Source organism: Falco peregrinus, chromosome 6 (genome assembly GCF_023634155.1).
Source record: "Falco peregrinus isolate bFalPer1 chromosome 6, bFalPer1.pri, whole genome shotgun sequence".
NCBI lineage: Eukaryota > Metazoa > Chordata > Aves > Falconiformes > Falconidae > Falco > Falco peregrinus.
This window is the reverse complement of record NC_073726.1, coordinates 35346920-35368663: the sequence shown is the minus strand read 5'-3', so window position 1 is coordinate 35368663 and position 21744 is coordinate 35346920. Positions and strand designations below refer to the sequence as shown.

At 39.5% G+C, this 21744-nt stretch overlaps 1 protein-coding gene across 1 annotated transcript in view; it reads left to right on the top strand.

Annotated features, from left to right (window-relative positions):
• TPH2 (tryptophan hydroxylase 2) overlaps positions 1-21005 on the top strand; it is a 62136-nt gene extending 41131 nt beyond the window's left edge. Inside the window, exons 9-11 of the mRNA XM_055807162.1 lie at positions 10158-10253; positions 17626-17759; positions 17848-21005. Of these exons, the coding sequence (XP_055663137.1) occupies positions 10158-10253; positions 17626-17759; positions 17848-18022 (405 nt within the window). The 3' untranslated portion in view covers positions 18023-21005. The remainder of the gene's footprint in view (positions 1-10157; positions 10254-17625; positions 17760-17847) is intronic.
• The last annotated feature ends 739 nt before the right edge of the window (positions 21006-21744 follow it).

The window sequence follows — 21744 nt, the reverse complement described above, 5'->3', positions numbered from 1 at the left end:
ATAAGTTTACAGAGAAGGGCCTTGTGTCTGTTAATTTGGGTTGGTTTTGGTTTGATTCCAGTTATGGCTGAAGTTGTCGCAGCGCAAGGTCAACAGAAGGTGAATGTGATGGCACTGTTTCAGGCACACTTTGAACACCCCCACCCTGCCTCCAGGCTGTTTGTTAGATTCAAGCTTGGTTTGGGATTTTGCTTTTGCATAAGAAAAAGCATTAGCGTGGACAGGATAACCTTGTTTCTGTTAGCATCTGTCAGTTTTATATTTTCTGTAGATGATAGAGAACTTTCTATAGATCATCATTATGGCATTGATAAAGAAGGTATCTTCTAATAGCGCTAGATAAAGCATTTTGAACTCGGAGCTTTTTCAAGACATGCTGGAAAGAGTGGGTACTCCCAGACTATACTTCTTTCCCTATAAAACATATTACTCTTTTTCTAAGGGTCTTTCTTCCCTCCCTTGAATCAGTAGGCTGTATTTGTTACCATTATATAGTTTGACTATATAAAAGTGTCTAAAATTATAGTTTACAAGATGTTTTACATTTCTGAAATGTAAACACCTTTACAGGATTAATTTTTCAACTTTGAATAAACATATTGGCTTATGAGCAGATCCATATGATACACCTGCAGTGAATTTAGGACCTATAAGAGCGCAGAAGTCTTGCATATCAGTGGGAGCCTGATCACTAGTGACCATTTCAGAGTGATCTGCATGTTTGGTAAGTCACTCCTAGACCACAGCCACTGTAAATCCCTTGGACTTCAGTATAGTGAAAAGCTGCGATCTCCCTGCTCACAGGTACTTGCTCAAGTGTAACCTTTTTGCACCTTGCTGAATACATGATTTGCTGTTTACAGGCTTCTGGCAGGTAACTCAATGGTGACTCAGTTGACTACTCTGGTTATGATAGATTCATTTTACATGCCCTTACTGCTGAAAATCAGGGAGCTACAAGGAGGTGCTCTACTATGCTTGAAAAAGATGTTGTTTGGGGCTGTGAAAAACATCTTCAATTTGGATATATTTTTAGTAGCAAAATTAATAGATATTTAAAATTCCCTGAGCTCCTTTTTTTCTTTTGATCTGCCTGTCAGCTTGACATGAATAGAACTTAAACTTTTGTGCTGATGCCTGCTATCTTTTTTTTTGGGGCTTTTTGAAAGGCAGGTTAAGCAAATGCATTAAGAGCCACAAAAGCTTTTGGGAGTCCCTTTGCATTTATGTGATTAAAAGAACATTGAGTTCAAGTGTAGTGTTGCTGTTGGAAACGGTGATGTTTGAAAACAAGTCATAGCTATTAAATCAGTTTTCAGTAAATAAATGCAAGAAGTTAATTTTATTTTTTAAATGTTTTGAAAATTAGTGTGGATGCTGTAATTTTTCAAATGAAGTCCTAGCCTTTTTTTGCTCCTCAAAAATAAATTTGAAATGGATATGACTCTAAAGAAATAGTGCATTTTTTCCTTGAAATAAGAATTTTAAAGCTTGACTGGCCAGTTGTCCCTGTCTCTTCAATGTGTTTCTGCCCCCACAATTTCAAGGCTTGCAGAAGTTCTGAGATCCTTCCAGCCCCAGGAGGCTGCTCCCCTTTCTGGAGATATGACTTCCCCTCATTAGCAGATCATTAGGACTTTTGCTGCTGATCATGTACACAAGAACCTCATACCCCTCCTCGGCTAAAATGCCATGGGAGGCTCCCTGGCTCTTCTGCTTCACTCCCTGCAGTGCAGTTGCCATATGCAGTAAGTGGCCTGGCAGTTAGGGGGTGGATGGCCTGCTCCAGGGAATGGCATCTTGAGAAGCACTACATGTGCCTGGTGCCAGGGGAATGCCTGTTAGGGAGGACACTGGGGGTCTGTCTCTGGGCTGGCCAAGGATAGTTATTAACGAGACCTTGCAGCCTGCAGTAATGAATTCTGACAGCGGACTGGCAAAGGGCAGTGATTCAGGAAACCTGCTTATAACATGAGGATTACCTGTACTGTGATTTGTTGCTGCACCTTGCTTCTTATTAATCTGTGGATTTGCCTTACCAGTCTATCAAAAGCTTCTCCCAGGATAAATGGCAGAGACTCTGGTGCCAGTTTTTCCCTTATGAAGTTTTCTCAGAGCACTGCAGCGCATTCAAAAGGACAGACTCTGCCTCCCCAGCCTCAAAAGGTTTTCTTGGTATTTCAGGACGTGTTGGAACTTTATGCCTTCTCTTCGGAGTCTCCTTCTTAGCATCCTTGCTGGGGAGTGGAGGTTGGCCTTTTTAGAGAAGGGGAAACTATGGTGGACCAGCGCTGATGTCTACAGGTTACTGTGGGAAACAGGTCCTGAAGGCTGGGCTAGGCTTTTGTAGAGATGCTTGGCTCTGGATGCCAGAGGAAGAAAAGTGCCTGAAGTTCTTCTTGTCTGTTCTCTGGGTATTCTTCTAAGCAATGCAGTTCACAGTTAGAGAAACAGTCGAGGGTCAATGACTCCCCATGAAATGGGAGTGCTGTCAGGCAAAGAACAACTAAATGATCTCCTGTATGTCTATTCGTTCCATGTTCTGCTCTTGTGTGGCTCGTGCCAGCCTGTCAGTGTTCAATTCCCTGGCCCTCTGCTGGAGGAGTCATACTCTCCAAGCTGTAGCATAAGCCACGAGGCTGAGGGAGCACTTCTGGGGTGCCAGACCTTGCCCATGTAGTATATAAACTCAGGACTGTTCTTGCTTTGATAGGTTTTGTTAACACAAAGTCCTCGTTTGAAAGAGTAGCAGAACAAGGATCTGGAAAACAGGAATGGTAGAGCCCTAAAGACAGTCCCTGCTTGCAGCATGTGAATTGTGAATGATCACGGTGGATCAAGTGTGTTACGTTGGTCAGCACAGACTGAAGACTCTGGCTGGACAGCAGCGACATATGTTTACCTGTTTACCTTGCCCCCCCCCCCCCCCTTTTAGTTTGGCTTTCAGAGGACCCCATCTCTTGGAGTCCTAGCTAACATATCAAAAGACCTGACTGTGCCTCTTATGTTAACTGTGTGAAATCTCTAGATAGCTGAAATTTGCGGCAACAGCTTGAAAAAGAAATGAGCAAATATTCACTTCAGCTACCATAGGGAGCGCTGAACGTGAACTCACATTACATGTTGTAAAATAAAGTGGAAAGGGAATGGCTCATTATTGCACATCATTTGTTCTTAATAACTCCATATGAAATTAATAAACCTTAAAACCCCAGGTTTTAGAAGTTGTTCGAGATAAGAATCATATGATAGGGAAGGGGAAATAGGAAGGGTAAAGCATTAGGGCTTTAATGCCTTATGTTTAACAAATGATCTAAGCAGCAGTTTGTAATTTCAGTGGTTTCATCTCCTTAGCTGTATATTAAGCTTCAGCATTATTAATTATGTTGAAAAAACTAGGAGTTCTTCCTCTGACAGTGTTGGGGAAGTTGAGGCAGGTGTGCTTTTGTGGGACTGATTTTTTGCATCATCTCTGTGACCACTAGCTTTGGTGGAGGTGAATTGCTGCCTTGCCAGGAAACACCAGCGTTCTACAAAGAGTTTTTGCTTAAGTATTGAGGTTCCTGATTCTGCATCTCCAAAGGTCTCCAAGGTTTTCAACTGAGATAAAATGAGAGGCACTGACAGACATCATCTTTGTGCAGAGCAGGCCTAAATTCAGATTATTTAGGAGTAATTAAAATATGAAGCGGGATATCCAGTGGCTCCAAATCTGTGGGGACTAACTTCTTTTGGAGTGGCAGCAGCAGAAAGATCCCAGAAGTGCTTCATCCTCCATTCTCTCTGCCTGCTCTTCATAGTAGCAAGAGGGCCTCCTTCATGTGAGAATCAACAACAGAAAGACACATTCTCTCAAGAGACACAAGGGTTTTAGTAGGGATGGATGTCCTTCAGCTCTTGTTCCAGAAGATGCAGAGCACCTGCAAGGTAGGCAACTGGCATACACATTGTCTCGTCTTGGCTGAGGTCCCTGCTGTTGGAGGTATGGAGTTACCTCCTTACTGATACCACTGAAGCATTATGTTGCTTGAGGTACGTTTTCTGCTTCCTTACAAACTCATGATGATAATTTTATTTGGGTTACGGTTATGAGTTTCTCTCTTCAGAAACTTCTGAAAAAAGAAATGTAATTTTGAAGTATTCACAAGGGGTTAATGCCCCCAGTGCTCACTATAGTCTGTACTTTGAGTATGTCAAGCCTCTGCATGAGGTATTTTTTGATTTTTTTAGAGAAATTTGCATGTAGTGATACTGTGTACTATGGCTGACAACAGAAATGCTAAGGCTGGTCTGTGTCTATCCCCAAGTGCTAGTGAGTGGCACCAAATCTGCTCAGACTTCTGTTTATAAAGAGGTTGTTCCAAGCATTCACCCTTAGTGAAAGGTCTGAATGCAAATCAGTCACATGAGCGGAAAAGGAGAATATTGTTAAATATATACACTTTGAGATCCCTGAAGGGAACCTCATTTCAGTGAGCCTAAATACATTCCGAAGTGGCAGACTAAACAAAATACTTCAAGAAGATAACTGAAAAATTAAACTTTTTCTTCTTATTTAGAAATGCTGTTGACTGTGACCAGGGTCACTGCATTTGCTGGATGTAGACGAATCATCTATAATGAAAGATTTAGCCATTGAATTTTACTTCTTTTCTGCTTTTGATCTATTCACAAGCTCATCAGGAGATTTATTTGTTGTTCAAAAATCTCCCGGCATTTCTACTCAATAATGTTCCCACATGAATAGCTGTCAAATAGCCAGTATTGCTTGATGTCTGGACTCTAACATTGGGCTCTACTGGCTAGTTGCCTGGGTTACCTGCGTTATATCTATCTGTTTCTTGTAGTGGAGCATTCCTGATACTACTGAACAGACTTTGAATTTTGAATAATTCAGTCAAATGTGAAATGCCAGTTGTTTTTTGGTGCCTATTGATGTCTTTGAGACCGAAAAATAAGCAACTGTTCACAAATTTATTTGCATTAGCTCTGAATGAAGAAAGAAAGCACAAATGGGAGTCTCTAATATCTCTGAATCAACATTTGCTTGCAATTTGAGCAACTTTCATGGGGGAAAGAAAACACCTTTACTTCATTGATTCTTAGGACTAATTTCTAACAATGGGATTTTTGAAAGTCTTTCAGTTGTATATAACTATTCTCTTAGGAGAAAATTAGAACTATATGAGAGATTTAATCTCTAGGTGAATCGTTTTAGAGCTAAAATATCAAAGGTTTCTTCTAAAATAAAGCAATTAATCTTTGCATATTCTGAACATATCACGTGCATCTGAATTAAGAGCGGGCTATTCAAACAATTTAAATCCAGTAGAAAGAACGTAAAGATGTCTTCTTAAGGATATTTATTTGGCACTGGTCTGGCAAGTATTTACACACATTAGTAGTTGTATGGTCTTCATGGCAATTGTATATATATATATCTATATATATATACACACACACACACATACACACAATTTTATATATATATAATATATATTGTGTATATATATATATATATAAAGTAATTGTTTGTGCTACTACAAATGGGCTGCAGCCGTATCCCATTAGCAATTCCTGTAGTGGTGAATATTCCTGTCCATGTGCTAGGGCTGCAGTCATGCAGTTACTCAGTCTCTCCTTCTTCCCCCTTGCAACAGGGAGTGCAAGTGAATCGGCTCTTGACATGGCTGGTGTTCTCAGGACTTGTCCTGACAACATCTTTACAAGGTACTTCTAGAGAACAGATAAAATCTCATGTTATACATCATGCTGAAAATTGCCAAGTGAACACAAATATCAGTGTCTAAGCTATACCATAAGAAAGCTAAGTGAAGTATAATGGCTTGAAAGGCCTCTTTATGGCCAAGTCAGATTCTGAAGTACTGACTTTGTGACATTAGCACCCAACACCCTGCACTAGCTCTTTGCGCAGATCCCAGGAGGGAGACATCCAAATGCAAGATGATGTGATGTGAGGAGTGATTTTCAAAGCCTTAGAAACCAGTCAGATGGGGAGTGTTGAGCTTATCACACCTTTTTTCCTGCCTTTGAAAATTTGTAAACAACCTTGAATAATAATTGGGGTTTTTTTGATAGCTGTCACAGCTGTTGCTGATTTTTTCTTTTTCTTTTTGGTAGTCCAGTTTATGATGCAGGACAGTACCTGAACATGAAGAATAGACAATTGTGTTTACCCTGGAGACCAGGTGCCAGGGCTTGATCTGTTCTGTATCTTTCCTGTCAATAGTATGGCAAGTGATCTGACTCTTACAATTGTACGTATACTGGACGCACCAGCTACCCCGGTATCTTGCCTCTGACACTGGCAAATGGCAGATTTCTGGAGGACAGTATAGGTCTAAAGCCATACAGTGGTGATATTTTCCTGGTGTACTGCTTTAGTTGCTGATGACTTTTTGATTTGGGGACTCTGAAGGAAGAGATCTGCTGTATTAGTACCTAATAGCCCTTAATAGCATTTTCTTCCATAGGTATGTTTAACAATTTTTGAATCCACGTAGACAGTTCATAAGCATGACTGTAAAGTACATTTTATGTACTTTTGGTAAATAAGAGAAATAAACTAAAATTGTATCATACAGGGTCCTGTGCTCTTGTCACAGTCTTGACCATTACACTGATGTCTCTTGGCTTTAAAATTATTTTTAACCCTTCATTTGTCACTTCAGTTCTTCATCTTATTTTGCTGATTTGGCTAACAGACCAGCATTTTAGTGGAAGGCTCTTCAAGAACTACAGAATTTATACAACACAGAAAACACCTTTCCGACTTCAAGAGCCTACCTATATGTTGTAGCAAAGCCAAAGATGCGGTGGAACCGGAAGTAAAGAGAGATGACAGGATATTGCTGTAGCTTGTAGAGGAGCCACACGCCTGGGGCTGCAGGCTGGGGAGTATGCCCCAGAGCGGTCCAAGATCTGAAATCAGAACGTGAGAGCCTGCCTGCCCCTATTTGTGCTTGCATTCACCAGCCTACAGGTAATGACAATGTAATAATCAGCTATTTGCCTTCAGGTGAGGCTTTAAAAAAAAATTATTCATCTGAACAACGATTTTTTTGTTCAGTCATTCCCACTCCAGTGCAGTTATCCTGTATATACTACAGTATCCCAGTCTGTGCAGTTTGCCATACAAAGAGAAGCCTACAGCGGGTATTGATGCGTCTGCGTCTGGTCCATGAAAAGTGTCTCTATGCAGTTAGTATTTAACCTCCTTATCAGTATACCTTGATGCTTGCAGACTTGAAGAGCAGAGCTTGCCAAGGCCTGTGGAGCCTCCTGATGCACCGAGCTGCCCCTGCGTGTCTGTCTGTGCGTGGGGGGGAGGGGGGAGCCGTGTGTAGCTGCCTGGCGATCTGAAGGTGGCAGCATTGGGTGAGCTATCTCATTTTCTTGGCTAAGCGGAGCTCTCTTAAGAATCCCTCTTAAATTGTAGTTGTTGCGTATGGCGAATTTATCAAAAAATCGGCTTTTCATTTGAAGGGCTTTTCTTAATGCTGCAGCTTAATACCACAAGTTAGTAGTAGGCAGATGTATTTTATCATCTGGTCATTTTGTATGTATTTTATTTGAGTTAGTTATACTGAGAGTGCAAGTCTTATCAATATTGAAGACGGGCTGTCATCAGCAAGCGTTGGCTCATAGATATGACTCTCTTTTATAATAGTAACAATTATAATAATTTTTGAGCCTGAGTAAAAAAAAGCTTCGTCTTTGTGTGCTGTCTATCCATCAAGGAGGAAGTGAAATCGAGTTCTCTCTGTCTTGTGAACACCCTCCCCCTGGGCAGCAGGGATTGCTCTCTCCTGTGCCAGTATTAGCTCTCTGCCTCCTGCCCCTTCCTTCCCCATGACTGTGCATCCTCAGGGGAGCGGAGAGCATTTCTCTTTTCTCTCTCCACTGGCCCTATAGATGTCTGAGTGGGCATTCCTCTGGGAGAAGCGTGACACTGGTTTGGTCCTCCTCAGCCTGAGGAAGGTCTACAGTAAAGGTGTCCCACATATGGGGTCAAAGTCATGGTTGCTCTTACAGATCTACAACAGACAAACACCAGACCCTCCATTTTTAGCTGCTGTTGGTTTTAAGATTGCAAATTACTGCAATCACTGTGCTTTATCAGGAGCCCAGTCCTGCTGTGTATGTCAGGGTGTTCATGTTCAGAGCATAAGAATTACTGCCCGATGGGTTCTTTTAAGAGAGTTGAGGGGAAGGGGGCAAATTCAAAGATGTTGGTGGGATTTAAATGTAAAGCTGAGTGGTTCATGCTGACAGTGGCAGCATGTACAGAACCAGGGCTGTAGCCTCCTGAAGGTTTTCCTGGCAAAATATTTAGGTAGGGAAACTAAGTGTCTCCTCTTCTTGGTGATAGGTCTCTCAGCTTCATTCAGCACTCCTGCAGTGATGCCTTTGTCATTTTGTGTACCTGGCTGTTTGTCCTGAGATGTCTTTTTGGAAACCAGCTGTCTTGGCCTTCCTCTAAGTGATGACATCAGCTCATTGCATCTAATGAAAAATTTTATGCTAGCTTGTCTTATCAGAGTCAATAACAAAGCCAGAGGTGGAACTTCAGTTTTTTTGTTTGACAATGTTGTGCTTTCACCTCCTCTTGTGGATATCTGTGCCTTTGACTGCTGTGATGGAATCTGACTCAAAACATTTGAAGTTACTGCAACCTTTCCTTCTTCCCAGCTGACTTAGCAGGATTGGATCAGACACAGGGCTCATGGTTTTTATTACACCCTTCTACATAGTGCCATGCTGCATGAGTCAGTAGCTCTATAGGAAATTTTATAAGAGCCAGAGAAATTAATAATTTCTCGATTTCTAAACATTTGTTGAACTTAAAAGTGCTGCTAATTTCTGCTTTTTTGCATTTAGTAGGATACTCAGCCTGGAAGAGTGGGGGTTTAAGGAGGAAATGGACAAGAATAAAATCATTGTGTTAGGATCCATTCTGAAGTTATTCAGAATAACTTAAGATTTAGTACCAAATACTTGGTCAGTTCTTATTCTAAATTCACATTTCCTGCAAATACATGTAAATCTGTTAAGTTCCGTGGAATTATGCTCCTTTGAACAAAACCTGAAATTGTCAGATAATGTAATAAACGTGCACACACACACACACACGTATATAGGTAGGGGTATTTTTTTGTAAGTTAGAAAACTTCCTAAAACCCTCCTATGTAGAAATAGTTACTAGCTTAATCTCAACTGTTTGATCTAAGGTTAAAAAGTAATCTTGATTTATCATAGCAAAACCAAACCAAAACTCGGTACCATAGCAGAAGTGATTGTTGTCTTTTGCTGGAGAGAGGGCTATATGTGCTTCTTACGGTCTTCCTAACATTTAACTTTCTTGGGTTGATACAGCAAAGTTACATACAGTACTCTTATGCTGATTTAACACCTTGCTTTCACAGCTTCTCATCAGTTTTGCAGCTCAGATATGTTATCTGATTGAATGGAGACTAAAGAACAATTGTAATGGATTGGTCAAGTGAACTCATTCAACTGGCTGTGTTTTTCTTTCTGTAATTTAAGAAGCCAAGTGGCATGTTAGTTCTTCATTTATGACAGAGTAAGATCTAGTGAAGACTAAGGCATTGGCTCAAGAAGGCTCTTAAGCACATACATGTACGTAAATTCATTCTAACTCAAGACAGCACTTAAATAATGTGCCAGACTTCAAAGTGTCGTCAGCTTGAGCTTAAAGCTGAGTGCTCTGAACTTGATCTCAGAGATCTTCAGAGGTTCCTAGACAGGCAGACCAACTACCGTGAAGGATTTTATTTTAAGGCACCTCATTTATTTCAGAAGGTTTCAAAATCTCTGCAGATTACTATCAGCACCTTTGATACCTAAGTGATCTTGCTTGTCTGTTCCTAGCTGGCTGTTCCTGTGAACTGCCTAGGTGCCCAGAGAAAAAAGCCGGATCTCACATTTTTGTGCAAAGCTCCTTTACTGCAGAACATGACATTTAAAGTACTTATCAGTAATAACATACTTTATCTGAATTTATATTAAAGACATGAAATTCTGAAGAAGAGAGGCAATCGAGTGAATATGGTACCCATCGTCATTGCTGAAGTGCCTGTTTGCAACTACACTATATGTATCTGTATATTTTACAGTGCTATTTTTTCACGATTGAATTTGGCCTTTGCAAGCAAGAAGGACAACTACGTGCTTATGGGGCAGGACTTCTGTCTTCTATTGGTGAATTAAAGGTATGTGCCCTTAAAGCAGAATCTACTTTTGTTTAATCTTAACAAAATAATAGTTGGATGTAAATCTTTTGATTTTCAAATAACAGGTAAAGTTCTTAAGATAAAAAGCTTACTTTCATAATGTGATATTGATCTAAAAGCTTTGTTTGAAATATCACCTGGCACTTGAAGCATGAAATGGATTTGTAAGGCCTGAAGTACCAAAGCAACTATAAAATATAAAATTTATTTCTGTTTGAATTTGCATTTCCTGTAAAAGGAGGCTCATAGGTTCTAACAGGTAAGGGTGCCTTGGGCTCTGAAAGCTTTCTCTAGAACAGAAGCATATACTTTTAACACACTTTAAAAAATGTTTTGAAATCAGACATGATTCTGTTGTAAGTAATCCAATGTATTTCAATGGATTCGTTATTGATACTAGAAGAACAACATTTATTAAGGTCCTTATTCAGTAGGTTATTGGTATTTAAAATTAAAGAATGCATATAAGCTCATGCTAGACTTGAAGTACATGCCTATATGATAATTCATAGAGCCCTGTCCTTATAAAGGTGAAAGTGTTTAATCTCGCCCAGCTCAAGTAGTTGTAGTGGATCATTTATTGCCTCTTTTTTATGCCTAGAAAACATAGGGAACAAGCAAAAGCTATTTTGTTACAAGTGTAGTATTTTGGGACATAATACATCTCTCTGTTGGCAAGATGGGAGGGAAGGGGAAGAGGAGGGCAGAGTACTGTCTTCTGGGACCCAAATGAACTCTTGGTGGCTTTTCAGGTAAATGTTTGGTTTTAGAAAGCATATACAGAATAGTATTTACAAGCTGTTTTGCAATATATATGCTGTTTGTTTGTCTTTAGACATCTTCCCACCCTCCTGGGCTGGCTTTCAGTGAACTATCTGGCAGTTTAATAGAAGTATCTCAGTCTGGTTTTTCTGTTTGTTTCACTTGTAACCAAGAATATTCATGGTGAAACTCATTAGTCAAATTGCTATTCTTTCATTAGTAGAAAAAAAGGTTGAAGAAAATTACCTTCTCCAGTATTTTTTCTTTGCATTGCAGTTGTTCTAAGTTCAGGGCATACTTCAGCCACAGAAGCATTCTGTATCAGCCTGGCAATGTTTTATACCCGCAGTGCAAAGATGGTTAAATGCAGAGAGATGAACACGTCCCACTTATTCTCCTGTGGCCCAACATCATTCAGTGCTGGGCCCCAAACTCTGTGCAGGATTCTGCAGAGAATCAGGCCTTTTATTTAAATGAACAGTACAGTCATTAGGTGATGACCCTGAAAATACCTATCACATCATTTACAAAATCTAAGGGCATAAAAACAAGGAAATGAATAGTCAAGAGCATAATAAATCTTCTACCATCAATGTCATAAACAAACACATTATTCTTGTCAAGCGTGCATAGTTTGTTACCACACATTTATGACCCCAAATCTGTGTTCTTCACTCGGCAATGATCTCAAAGTATAAATGCAAAGAATAATCCCTTTGAGAAGCGACAGTAAAAATTAAATAATGGGCACTTTAATGGACTATATTGATCTGCTTCAAAGGTATGGCCATATATCATAATAATTTTGCCATAAGTCAATATTATTATATACTTTTCTATTACACTACATATATATTTCATAGATGTGAAGCCAGAGGGGACTATTAGATCATCTGGTTTGACCTCTTGTGTATCATAAGCTATTAAATTTCACCAGATCTTACATATATAGAGCATAGGGACTTAAGTTAGACATTTCAGTTATTGAGAGACTAAGCACTTGTGTGCTGCAGGCACAGAACAGCACAGCACCATGCCACAAATAGCCATAGCCTCCATGAAGGAACTGATAAGGTGAAAAATGTCTGGAAAGTCTGCAGGACTGCGCTCCAGGGTAGAAAAGAAGAGAAAACATGAAAAAAACCTACGAAGTTTTCTGCTAATCTGACCACAGGAGAAGCTGTTTCTAGACCAGAAACCTGTCATAGAGTGTGTTTCTTGTCAACAAGATATATCAGGCAGGTGCTTAGGAAGGAGAATGTCTGGGCACTCACTCATGACATCGGTGCACAGCCTTGCATCAAGCCATTGCCAGTCTCTGATGTTTCCTGGGAAAGCAACCTCCCTTTCCTCCACCCTTATCTCCTAGCACCTATCGTGAGGGAAAATTTCTTCCTTGACCTGAAGGTGCCTGACAGTTAATGCTAATGTAATAGACCGTAGTTGAGATCCTGATGATATCAATACCATGATTGTAACTGAAATCCTAATGAATGGCAGCAATTGCTCTGAAAATGATGACAGAAATACTGGCTGTTTCTGTGGTGAATGGGGTTGGAGACTCGGACTGCATGGCTGTGAAGTCTGACCCTCATGTGTGCAACACCCATACTTCTCATAGGAGTCAGAGTGAAGAAGTCTTCTCAGGAATAACTACTGCCATTCTTAAGACAATGCTGATTGTGGACCCATAATCCCTTCTCTGAAGAAGTTCAAATACTTATTTATTCTTGTCACTAGGAAGGTAGATCTTGTTTCAGTTCTGAATTTTGCTACCTTGACTTTACAGGCGTTTGATATTAATATGCTTTTGTTAGCAAGAAGAGAAGCCTTTCTCTAACTGCCCTCCCTATCAGCTCTCTTTTCAATGCAACACTATTCACAGGAAATAAAACAGTGGCTGATTTTATTTATAATTTCTAGAAATTTCTAGAAATAAATGAGTCGTCCTGTTTGCAGGGTTGAAGTGGCCAGCAGTATTTGGGCCCTTCAGATTAACGAATGGCTTGTTCAGTCATCCCTGTTTCTGTATCACGCTGCTCCATTTTGCAAATCTGGTCAATAGCTTTAGCAACAAAACTATAAAAGCTAGAGAAATGTGGGCACGAACTTATGAATATAGGATTCCCTTCAAGTCTTTTTCCCCACTCATTATTTAGACTTCAAATTTCAGGTACTGAAAAATGCAACTCCTGATGTGCATACTATGGAACCATCAAGTGAAAAAAAAATTTAAAGCACAACAAAATAAGGAGGAAGAGAAGATTAAAAATGAAGCCTGGGGGGAAATGAATAATACAGTAAGTAGTTAGAAAATGTTCTGCCTAATATAGTCAGGTTAACTCTAGCTAACGCTATTATACAGTATATATTTGGGGCTTAGACATAAGGCAGAAATAATGTACATTTCAATTATTAAAACTATTTCTAAAAGGCAGTCCAAATGTCTTCAGAAACTTTAATCCATTTACTTTGTATGATGCTCTCTTGAACTCTTTCATTAAAGGAGTCTCCTATCAGCTTGACTTGGCTGTAGATCAAGTCATATATCCCTGTTATATGCTTCTATATTTAACAGAGAGGTAGACTTCAAATCTTTCTGTCTACATTTTTAAAGTCAAATACAATAACTAGTCATATTTTGTTTTAACGATAATTTGTGTTAGGAAGAGCCAGCCTTAGCCTTTATAACCAATAAGGTTCAAACACAAGTTTTGGCCCAGTTTTCTGAAGAGGATGAAGACAATGGATAAAACAGCTCCTGGATCCTAGATGCTAATTTTAGTGCTCTTTTTAAAAAGAGAGTCTTTTCCTTATTTGTCTAAACAATATATTAAATTGTTGATGAAAAAAAATTGACAAAATAAAAAAAATTCTGGTAAAATTAGGGCACAATCAGGTTTGCAACCTATGTTTTAGATAACTAGAAAAACATCTAGAGCAGGTTTTCCACGATTCTGTATTCCCCACCAGAATAGCAAGTTAATAAAACCAGTACTGGCACAGACACAGCTTCTCACCTGTGTTCTTATTCTGCCCTCCTGCACTCTTCAGACAGTGCAGTATTTATAACTCATCTCAAGTTTTCCCCTTGATAGCTGAAGATTTTTCTTTTCTTTTTTTTCTTTTTCTGTGAAACTGAGAAGCTCCAAATTGTATTATTACACTCCATTTTTTATACTCAAAGGAGAAATTACAAGACCAAAGCCTTTTTTTCATGTGTCAGTGATAGTGGTCACTTAGGAAATGATTCACGGTTGCTCAGTGTAAATGCCTGGTGCCATCTGAGATGCTCCAGTATATCTGACCAACCCTCCAGCTGACAATCCAGAAATGTGTAACTCTTCTTTAGATCCTGTGCTATATCTTCCATCGCTGTACAGACACGTCAGATATCCTGGGTCCTAGAGACCTGACCTGCGGCTTGGTACCTCAATCTCCTAACCTTTGACTGAGCAGGGAGTGTTGGCATTTCTTTAGTGTTATGCTTATTTCCAGTATGGTAGTTGTCTAATTTTTAAGCTGTCCAGTTATCTGATACTTGCTGCTTTTCCTGGGAATTGGTGATGATTCATTTGGAAGTTGCACTCCAAACTCTTGTTGCTTGAACTGAAGGAGAATCACCAATAGCTGCATTAGCATAAGCAGTACAGTTTGTATGAATGGGGCATTAGAGACAGTTATTACAAATCCACAAGATGGTCTGATGCTCTATTTGACCAAAAGCTATTTTCCATGTGATTGTTAGCCTTGACATCTCATTGGAGGTGGCTCTTCAAGAAGTTTCAGATGGAGAAATCCATACTGGATACTTACTTGTTTGAGTTCACTGAAGAACTGAATGTCCAAGCAAAAAATAAGTGAGTAGCATGCAAAAAAAAAAAAAAAAAAAACAGGCCTGAACTTGAAAGCTTTTAGACTCACCAGGTGAAGGTTTTTTTGAGATTCTGTACTTCATAATGCCGAGAGTGCCAAGGACCATTTTAGAGCACTGTAAGGTTTCTGAAAAAAACTAGTTTGGCTTTGAGTCAGTGTCCTGACCATGCTAGTTTACAATAGGTGGTTGATGGTCTGAAGGTTTGCCTGCGGACTCAAATCACTTGCTGAACTCTGGCATTGCTGGTGTCAGCATATCAACTCGATCATAGATGTTACAGATGCCAGGCTGCAGAATTTGAAAACACCATCCAGATTTGCAAAGATGTTTTCCATGGCTTTGGTAGCCATGACAATGCCTACTTGATCCAAGAGCCGGAAGATCATACCGTAGAAGGGAGGTAGGTATCTTGGGTGGGAATTCATCAGAACTTAGGCACTTCCTTCCCAAAACTGCAGTCCTAAGAATAACTGGTCAGTTGTCATCTTACTTTGCAGGCATGCCTGAATTCTTTACCTTCTGTTTCCAGGTTGCGTGATCCCAGTCTCTACAGAGTCGCTGTGTGAAGCAGCAGCTCTGCTCCTGCAAAAACTAAACTGGGATCCAGAAAGCAGGAGTCATTGCACAGAGATAGTCTGAGGAGAATTAACAAGAAAGGCTTTCTCAGAGGATATCAACTGTGATAAAGAATTAGCTTTTGCTTCTCTTTAAACTCTTCCCTTTTATAAAAACAGGGTTCAGGGATTAGAGTAGTTGTTCGTGGTGTAGGAGCCACAGTCTGAATCTGTTCTTGCCTCTGATGACTTCAATCCCAAGGAGTGGGCCTGGCCCAGCAGAGGCCGTTAGTGAATGGAGGAGAAGAGGAGAGGACACCACCATCATGCTTTCTGTTGAAGCTGACACAATACAGGAAAGAATCCATGAACCAGAAGTGGTCACCCACTGATTCAGTTCCTAAGAAAACATGACCCATATCACTCTCTTGATTCCCTGCACAGGGGCTTCACTAAGACCACCCAGACTTTTAAAACGTTGTGCTTTAGGACATTTGAGGCATCAAGTCTAACCTGGAAGTGCTAAGGTATCTTAAGAGGAGATGTCTTTATCTATAGTTAACTTCCCAGGAAGCCTATTATAATTCCAGTCAAGAAAAACAAATTCCTTATGATAGAAGGAGGTAAACACTTAAATTTACTGGCAGTCAACCATGTCACGGCTCAGCAAGGAGAAAGGGACAACAGGGATACAGAAAGGGGCCAGGCGAGGTGAGCCGGTTCCTGCAATCCATTTAGAAGATAATGCTGGTTAGGACAGACCCTTTTTGATTTTTGTTTTCAAAGCTGTTTAACTGGTGGCTGGCTAGAAACAGCAAACCTTGTGAGAAGGAAAATATACATTTACTAAAGAATGTTAATTCCCTGACATTTTAAGATTCCATGCATTAATTTTTCATGTATTTATTTTTGGAGAGAGAGGAGGTGGCAGGAAGAGGTTCTTGTTCCAGTTTTGTGTCCTGTTATTTGGAGACTGCAGGTTGAGAGCTAGTGTGATATTTTCAGAGCCTTTCACAGGGATTTAGGAATGTGCATAAGCAAGAGCTTGGATAAAAGGTGTGGTGGATACCTTAAGGTTAATACCTTACTCCGCTGTAAAGAATGTCCATGCAGAAAGAAAGTAAAGAAGTAAGAGGCACCTTTGGAGCTCAGGGATCTGCTTCCTCCCCATCATTTCTCTATGCTTTTCATGCACTATCTTCACTATGGATAGATATTAGGGGTCTGAAGAAGGTTGAAAGTTGCCTAAAAATGCTCTCCTTCCCTACTTTGTACTTCTGTACAGAGCACTGAGAATGAAAATATGTGTGCTCTGAAAGTTAAGGTAGATCCATAAGCTAACACAAGTATTCAAGTGGAAAGGGGAGCTAGAAAAAGATAGTGTTGGAAAATGTCTTGATACTTGATTTTCAGTTTTGAAACCTCTGTGTCCTTTCTAGTGGCTTGTGGCAGTCATATAAAGAGAAAGGGTAATCAGAATCTCTTCTCTGGGTAAAAGCATTTGATGCCTCATCTGCCTAGTCTCTGCTCTGTACTTATCTCTGCCTGCTATTTAGTTATTTTTATCTTGCAGTGCTATATGAAGCATTATTGCTCAGTTGTACATGGCAGAAGGGTAATGCGTTTCATCAGTATGCAATAAATTAGTGTTGTTTAATGGGTTTTCAGGTACATAGTTTCACTCTTAAACTCGCTGTCAGGACAATAGTGTATGATTTTGGCCTAAAAATGTAAAGCACATATTATTGGAATGGTTTGGTCAGCCTCAATTCACCCACCAAGATGATCAGTTCTGCCAGTTAAGTGACATTTTGGGGACATACATATTTGTAGTTGTATAGATAATTTTCCAGGATGACTTTCCTGTTTCCAGCTGAGGATTTAGGTTTGTGTGCCTACTTGGCAGGTACATTTCTAATCCTCTCTGTTATTTTAATAATTATTTTTGGGAAAAAAATTACTCTCATAAAAAGCTTTTTAAAGTAACTATTTATTTATTCTATTCAAACTGAAAAAGCACTGAATATAAACCAAGAGAGGCTACCAACTAATGGGAAACATACAGCACAGTGATATAAAAACTGTATATATGAACAGTTGTATAGATACACAGCAGTATCAAAATACATTTTAACAGATCCTCTAATGTGTTTTGCAGCATGCTCTCTCTGACAAGGCCAAGGTTAAAACATTTGATCCAAAGACAACCTGTTTGCAAGAATGCCTTATCACTACTTTCCAGGAAGCCTACTTTGTTTCAGAAAGTTTTGAAGAAGCCAAAGAAAAGATGAGGTAAATTATTTCCCTTGACTCAAAAATCTAATTTTCTCTTCTTTAGTGGCTGGAAAAAAAAAAGTGTTAATTTTCTTTTTTCTTTCAGGGACTTTGCCAAATCCATCAATCGTCCCTTCTCTGTGTATTTCAATCCATATACACAAAGCATTGAGATTCTGAAGGATACCAGGAGTATAGAAAATGTTGTCCAGGACCTCCGCAGTGATCTAAACACTGTTTGTGATGCTTTAAGCAAAATGAACAGATATTTAGGGATTTGATATGTGTGGCACTGTGATTTGCTGTCAGTTGCTTTTCCTGTAGCCAGTCTGGTAACATCACATGATGCGGCTAACTTCTCAAACCCATCAATTTTCCCTTTACAGCTTGGGCTGTGGCTTGCATCATTGTGTAGCTCTGTCTAATTGTAATGTGCAGACAAACCAAGGCAATGCTAATTGTAAATGCAACATGGAATGTGGCAGAATATAATCATCAATTCCTCAACACAATGTCATGTACAAGTACACCATTAAAAATTTGCCTGGCAATGGTTTTGTTTCCATAAGATGATTCACTTTGATGTATAAGAAATGGTGTTGCTGATTTCATTAAGTCTGAGTTTATTTCTTTATAATCCCTTTCCTCCCATAAGAATCCGGAAAAAAATTAGTTGCAACATTTTCATTTTCTTTGTAAGAGAATCTGTATTTCTTTCTATAGTGGTGAAGACAATGTTTTGCCCGTATATCTGTAACAGAACTGAGTGTCTCTTGTGACAACAATACAATTTATATACCAATGCTGAGGTCAGGAAGGCTATGTATCAGTACTAAAAGGTCTGTGGAGACTACAGATCATGAGAACTCCCAACTGACAAATGTTCAATGTGGCTGAGTAATTGTAACACAATAAAAAAAACCCCACCTCTGACAATTCATGAGGAAAGGTGGTTTCTAGTTCATGTGTGTGTTACCTGCAACAGTCCTGAGCATACTTCCTCTGCGAGGGCTATCTGGAAATAAGAAAGGAAGTACTTGTGTTAATTCCGGATTGTTAGATACGAATATAAAGCCCTTCTACAGCAATGTGTGCCTTCCGCATTCCCTTGTCTTTTGAACATACTCACTCCTCTTGCATTTCATGCATAATTTGCCTTTCCTCATTATGCCACATTCAACCTTGACGTGGCCATGCATGACTGGGTCTGCACTGTATCAGTATCAGCACATATAAAAGGGTGAATAGGGAAGTTGGTATTTAATTATAGACAAGTGGTTATCAGTTAGTAAATTACTTGTGGAGTGATTAAATCATAGAGACACCCAAGCTGCCTAGCTTGTTCCAGATGGATGTAGGCAATGCCTGAGTTAATAAACTCTAAGTTAGCAAGGTCTTACAGAAGTACAAGCCCTGTCTGGGGAGCACAGTGCAGAAATGTTTGAGCTGGCCTTTATTGGGAAGCAGTAATTATGCATGTCTTTCCTTTTTCTGGGTTATTCAATTCTCCTATTAGCCAAGATAATGAAGAGTTGACTATATTGTATGGACCCTTAATGGAAGCCATATGGCTTATGCAGATCATGTCAGTGTGGGTGAAAGTGTCATAACTTGTCTACCTATATGGAAAATAGGTATCTATTAAAGCTGCTCTCCCAGCTGAAAGAGTCATGCAGCTACTCTGAAGAGTTGCTAGCAATTTCAGCCTTAAAAGATCATTACTTGATAGTACCAGCATATCTTTAAATAAGAGGCAATCTATAAGGATAATTTTCACAGGGAAATCTGCCACCTCCTCAAAGATAAGTATGACATAACAGAAAACGCTCTTTCCTCCCTGTAGTCCCTGCTGCATTCTAATGCTGCTGTTAATAGGGTGTGGAAAAATCTGGTTTTAGATTTAACTGTGACTGCTGTTGGTACAAATGAAGAGCTGTTAAATTATCCCATGGGGATCAGTATGCCAGAGGAGTTTTTAACTTCCCGGCATTAGTGCTGACTCCATTAGCTAGCACTTTTCACAGAGGAATTGCTGGCAACCTTGGCGTGGAAGTTTCTCCCTGTTTCTTCCTATGGAATCTGGTGAACCTTTCATAGCCCTTCTGGAGAAAATAGACTGTACTGCGATTTGCTTTAACTGGTCTGAAAAAAAATGTCGTGCAAGGAGTAGTATATCTTAGTTTAAGAAATGACAAATTATTGTTGCTTGCTTAAATAAAATAAAGCCACAAGTAACAAAGATCCAAAGCTTACAAAGTTACTGAGGCTTTCCCTTGAATCAGAAATATGCAGGAAAACTTTAAATCCTTATAATATATGGATTTATTCTTGAATTTTCTGAATAGCTTAAAATAAGAATACCACAGCAGTAAAACAATAGAAGCATATCTTTGTTTTGTTTTATGCTGTTAGCAAGTAAATCTTATTATGGATTAGGGAGAAACCCTTGAAATCCAATAGTCATTTTAGGACTAATGATGGCAAGGAAACTGTCTACAATGAAGATATAATGTCAATGAAACAGAACATTGTCAAAGGATAATGGGCTCCTGCTGCTAGATATATGCTTAATCCAATGATTTTATTTCTATTATACAACATGATTAAAAATAAATTAAATATAATGGGCTAAGGAATAATAGTGATTTAGAGAGGCAATTGCTCATTGTTCTTACATAGCAAAGCTGCCTTTTTACAGGCTGCAGAGCAAACTGGCTTTGGGCTTCAGCCAGTCAGGAGCCAGGACTGGGAAAGAATGCTTTAAAAAGTGCACTATTGCACTTTTATGAATCAAATAGTTCCAGCTTAGCTGAAATTTTTCTTTGCAGTTTTTATTAGCAAATTAAGATCAGCCATGCAGCAATCTCCTTGGATGACAAGCTCATTTAGGCGTAATGAGGGAATTATTGACAGTTATCAAATTACACTAACGTTTCATTTAAAATAAGCCATATTTATCTAAGGTGCTTGTTTAGCTTTAGCAAGCTGGACTCTGGAAATTGGACTTCTGGCTTAGGCTCATTTATTTCCTGTGTAATTCTGAACTGATGTTTTATGGGTCTGAGATATATGCACTTGCTTTGCCTGCACAGAGTAAATGGGCCCGAGCTTAATGAATGTAAAGCATTGCAGTGTTTACTACCATGCAAAGTCTGAAATGAAAAACACTCTGAGACATTGTAGCAAATACAAATACCAAGTTTCATTTGCAAACGAAGACATGGTTCATGCATTTCGTTTCATTTGTTTGGCAGAGGGGATGAAGTGGGGAAGGTGTTAACACAATATATTGCGTTTTCCCTCTCTAGTCTTCAAGACCTCTTTAGAAGCCTGTTTTAAGTTCAGCCCTTCAGTATGCTTTCACAAAATAAGGTGCCTTTTCCTTTCTTCTTGTTGTGACATCCTAATGTGATGGAGAAAATTCCAGAAATTTACTGTACTGTAATGTATATTTGCTGATACACTGTAATGGATTACAGAAGAAAGTTTCACATCTTTGAAAGGACAGCCTGGCTTAGAGAGCTAAGGCTGCTGAAGGCTTTCACCTACAGGCTGCTGGTGCAAATCCAGCTCAGTCAGCAGTTACTGAAAGCTATCACCAGCCAGCAGCAGCCTGGCTTCTGCGTGATGAACTGGGAAGCTGAGATTGCTTAGTCTGGAGGAGACTGAAGGGAGATATGATTACTTTTTTCAAACACATAGATACAGCAGCAAAGAGGAAGGGACAAACTGTTCTCCAGCCTCAAGAACTAATGGACTTAAATTGCAGGAAAGGAGCGTTAAGTTACGTAACAGTGAAACATGGGGCACAGATTGCCTAGGGAGGCAGCAGAGCCTCCATCATTTTTTAAGAGAACAGGTTAGGCTGCTATCTCTTAGGAGTGATACTAGCACAGTTGGTACCATCTGGAGGCCAGGGAAGAGGCTATATGATGTCTTGAAGTCCCTTAGAGCAATTGCCTGGAAAAGGCTTCAACATGCTCATGAAAGGGCTCCAGCTGGC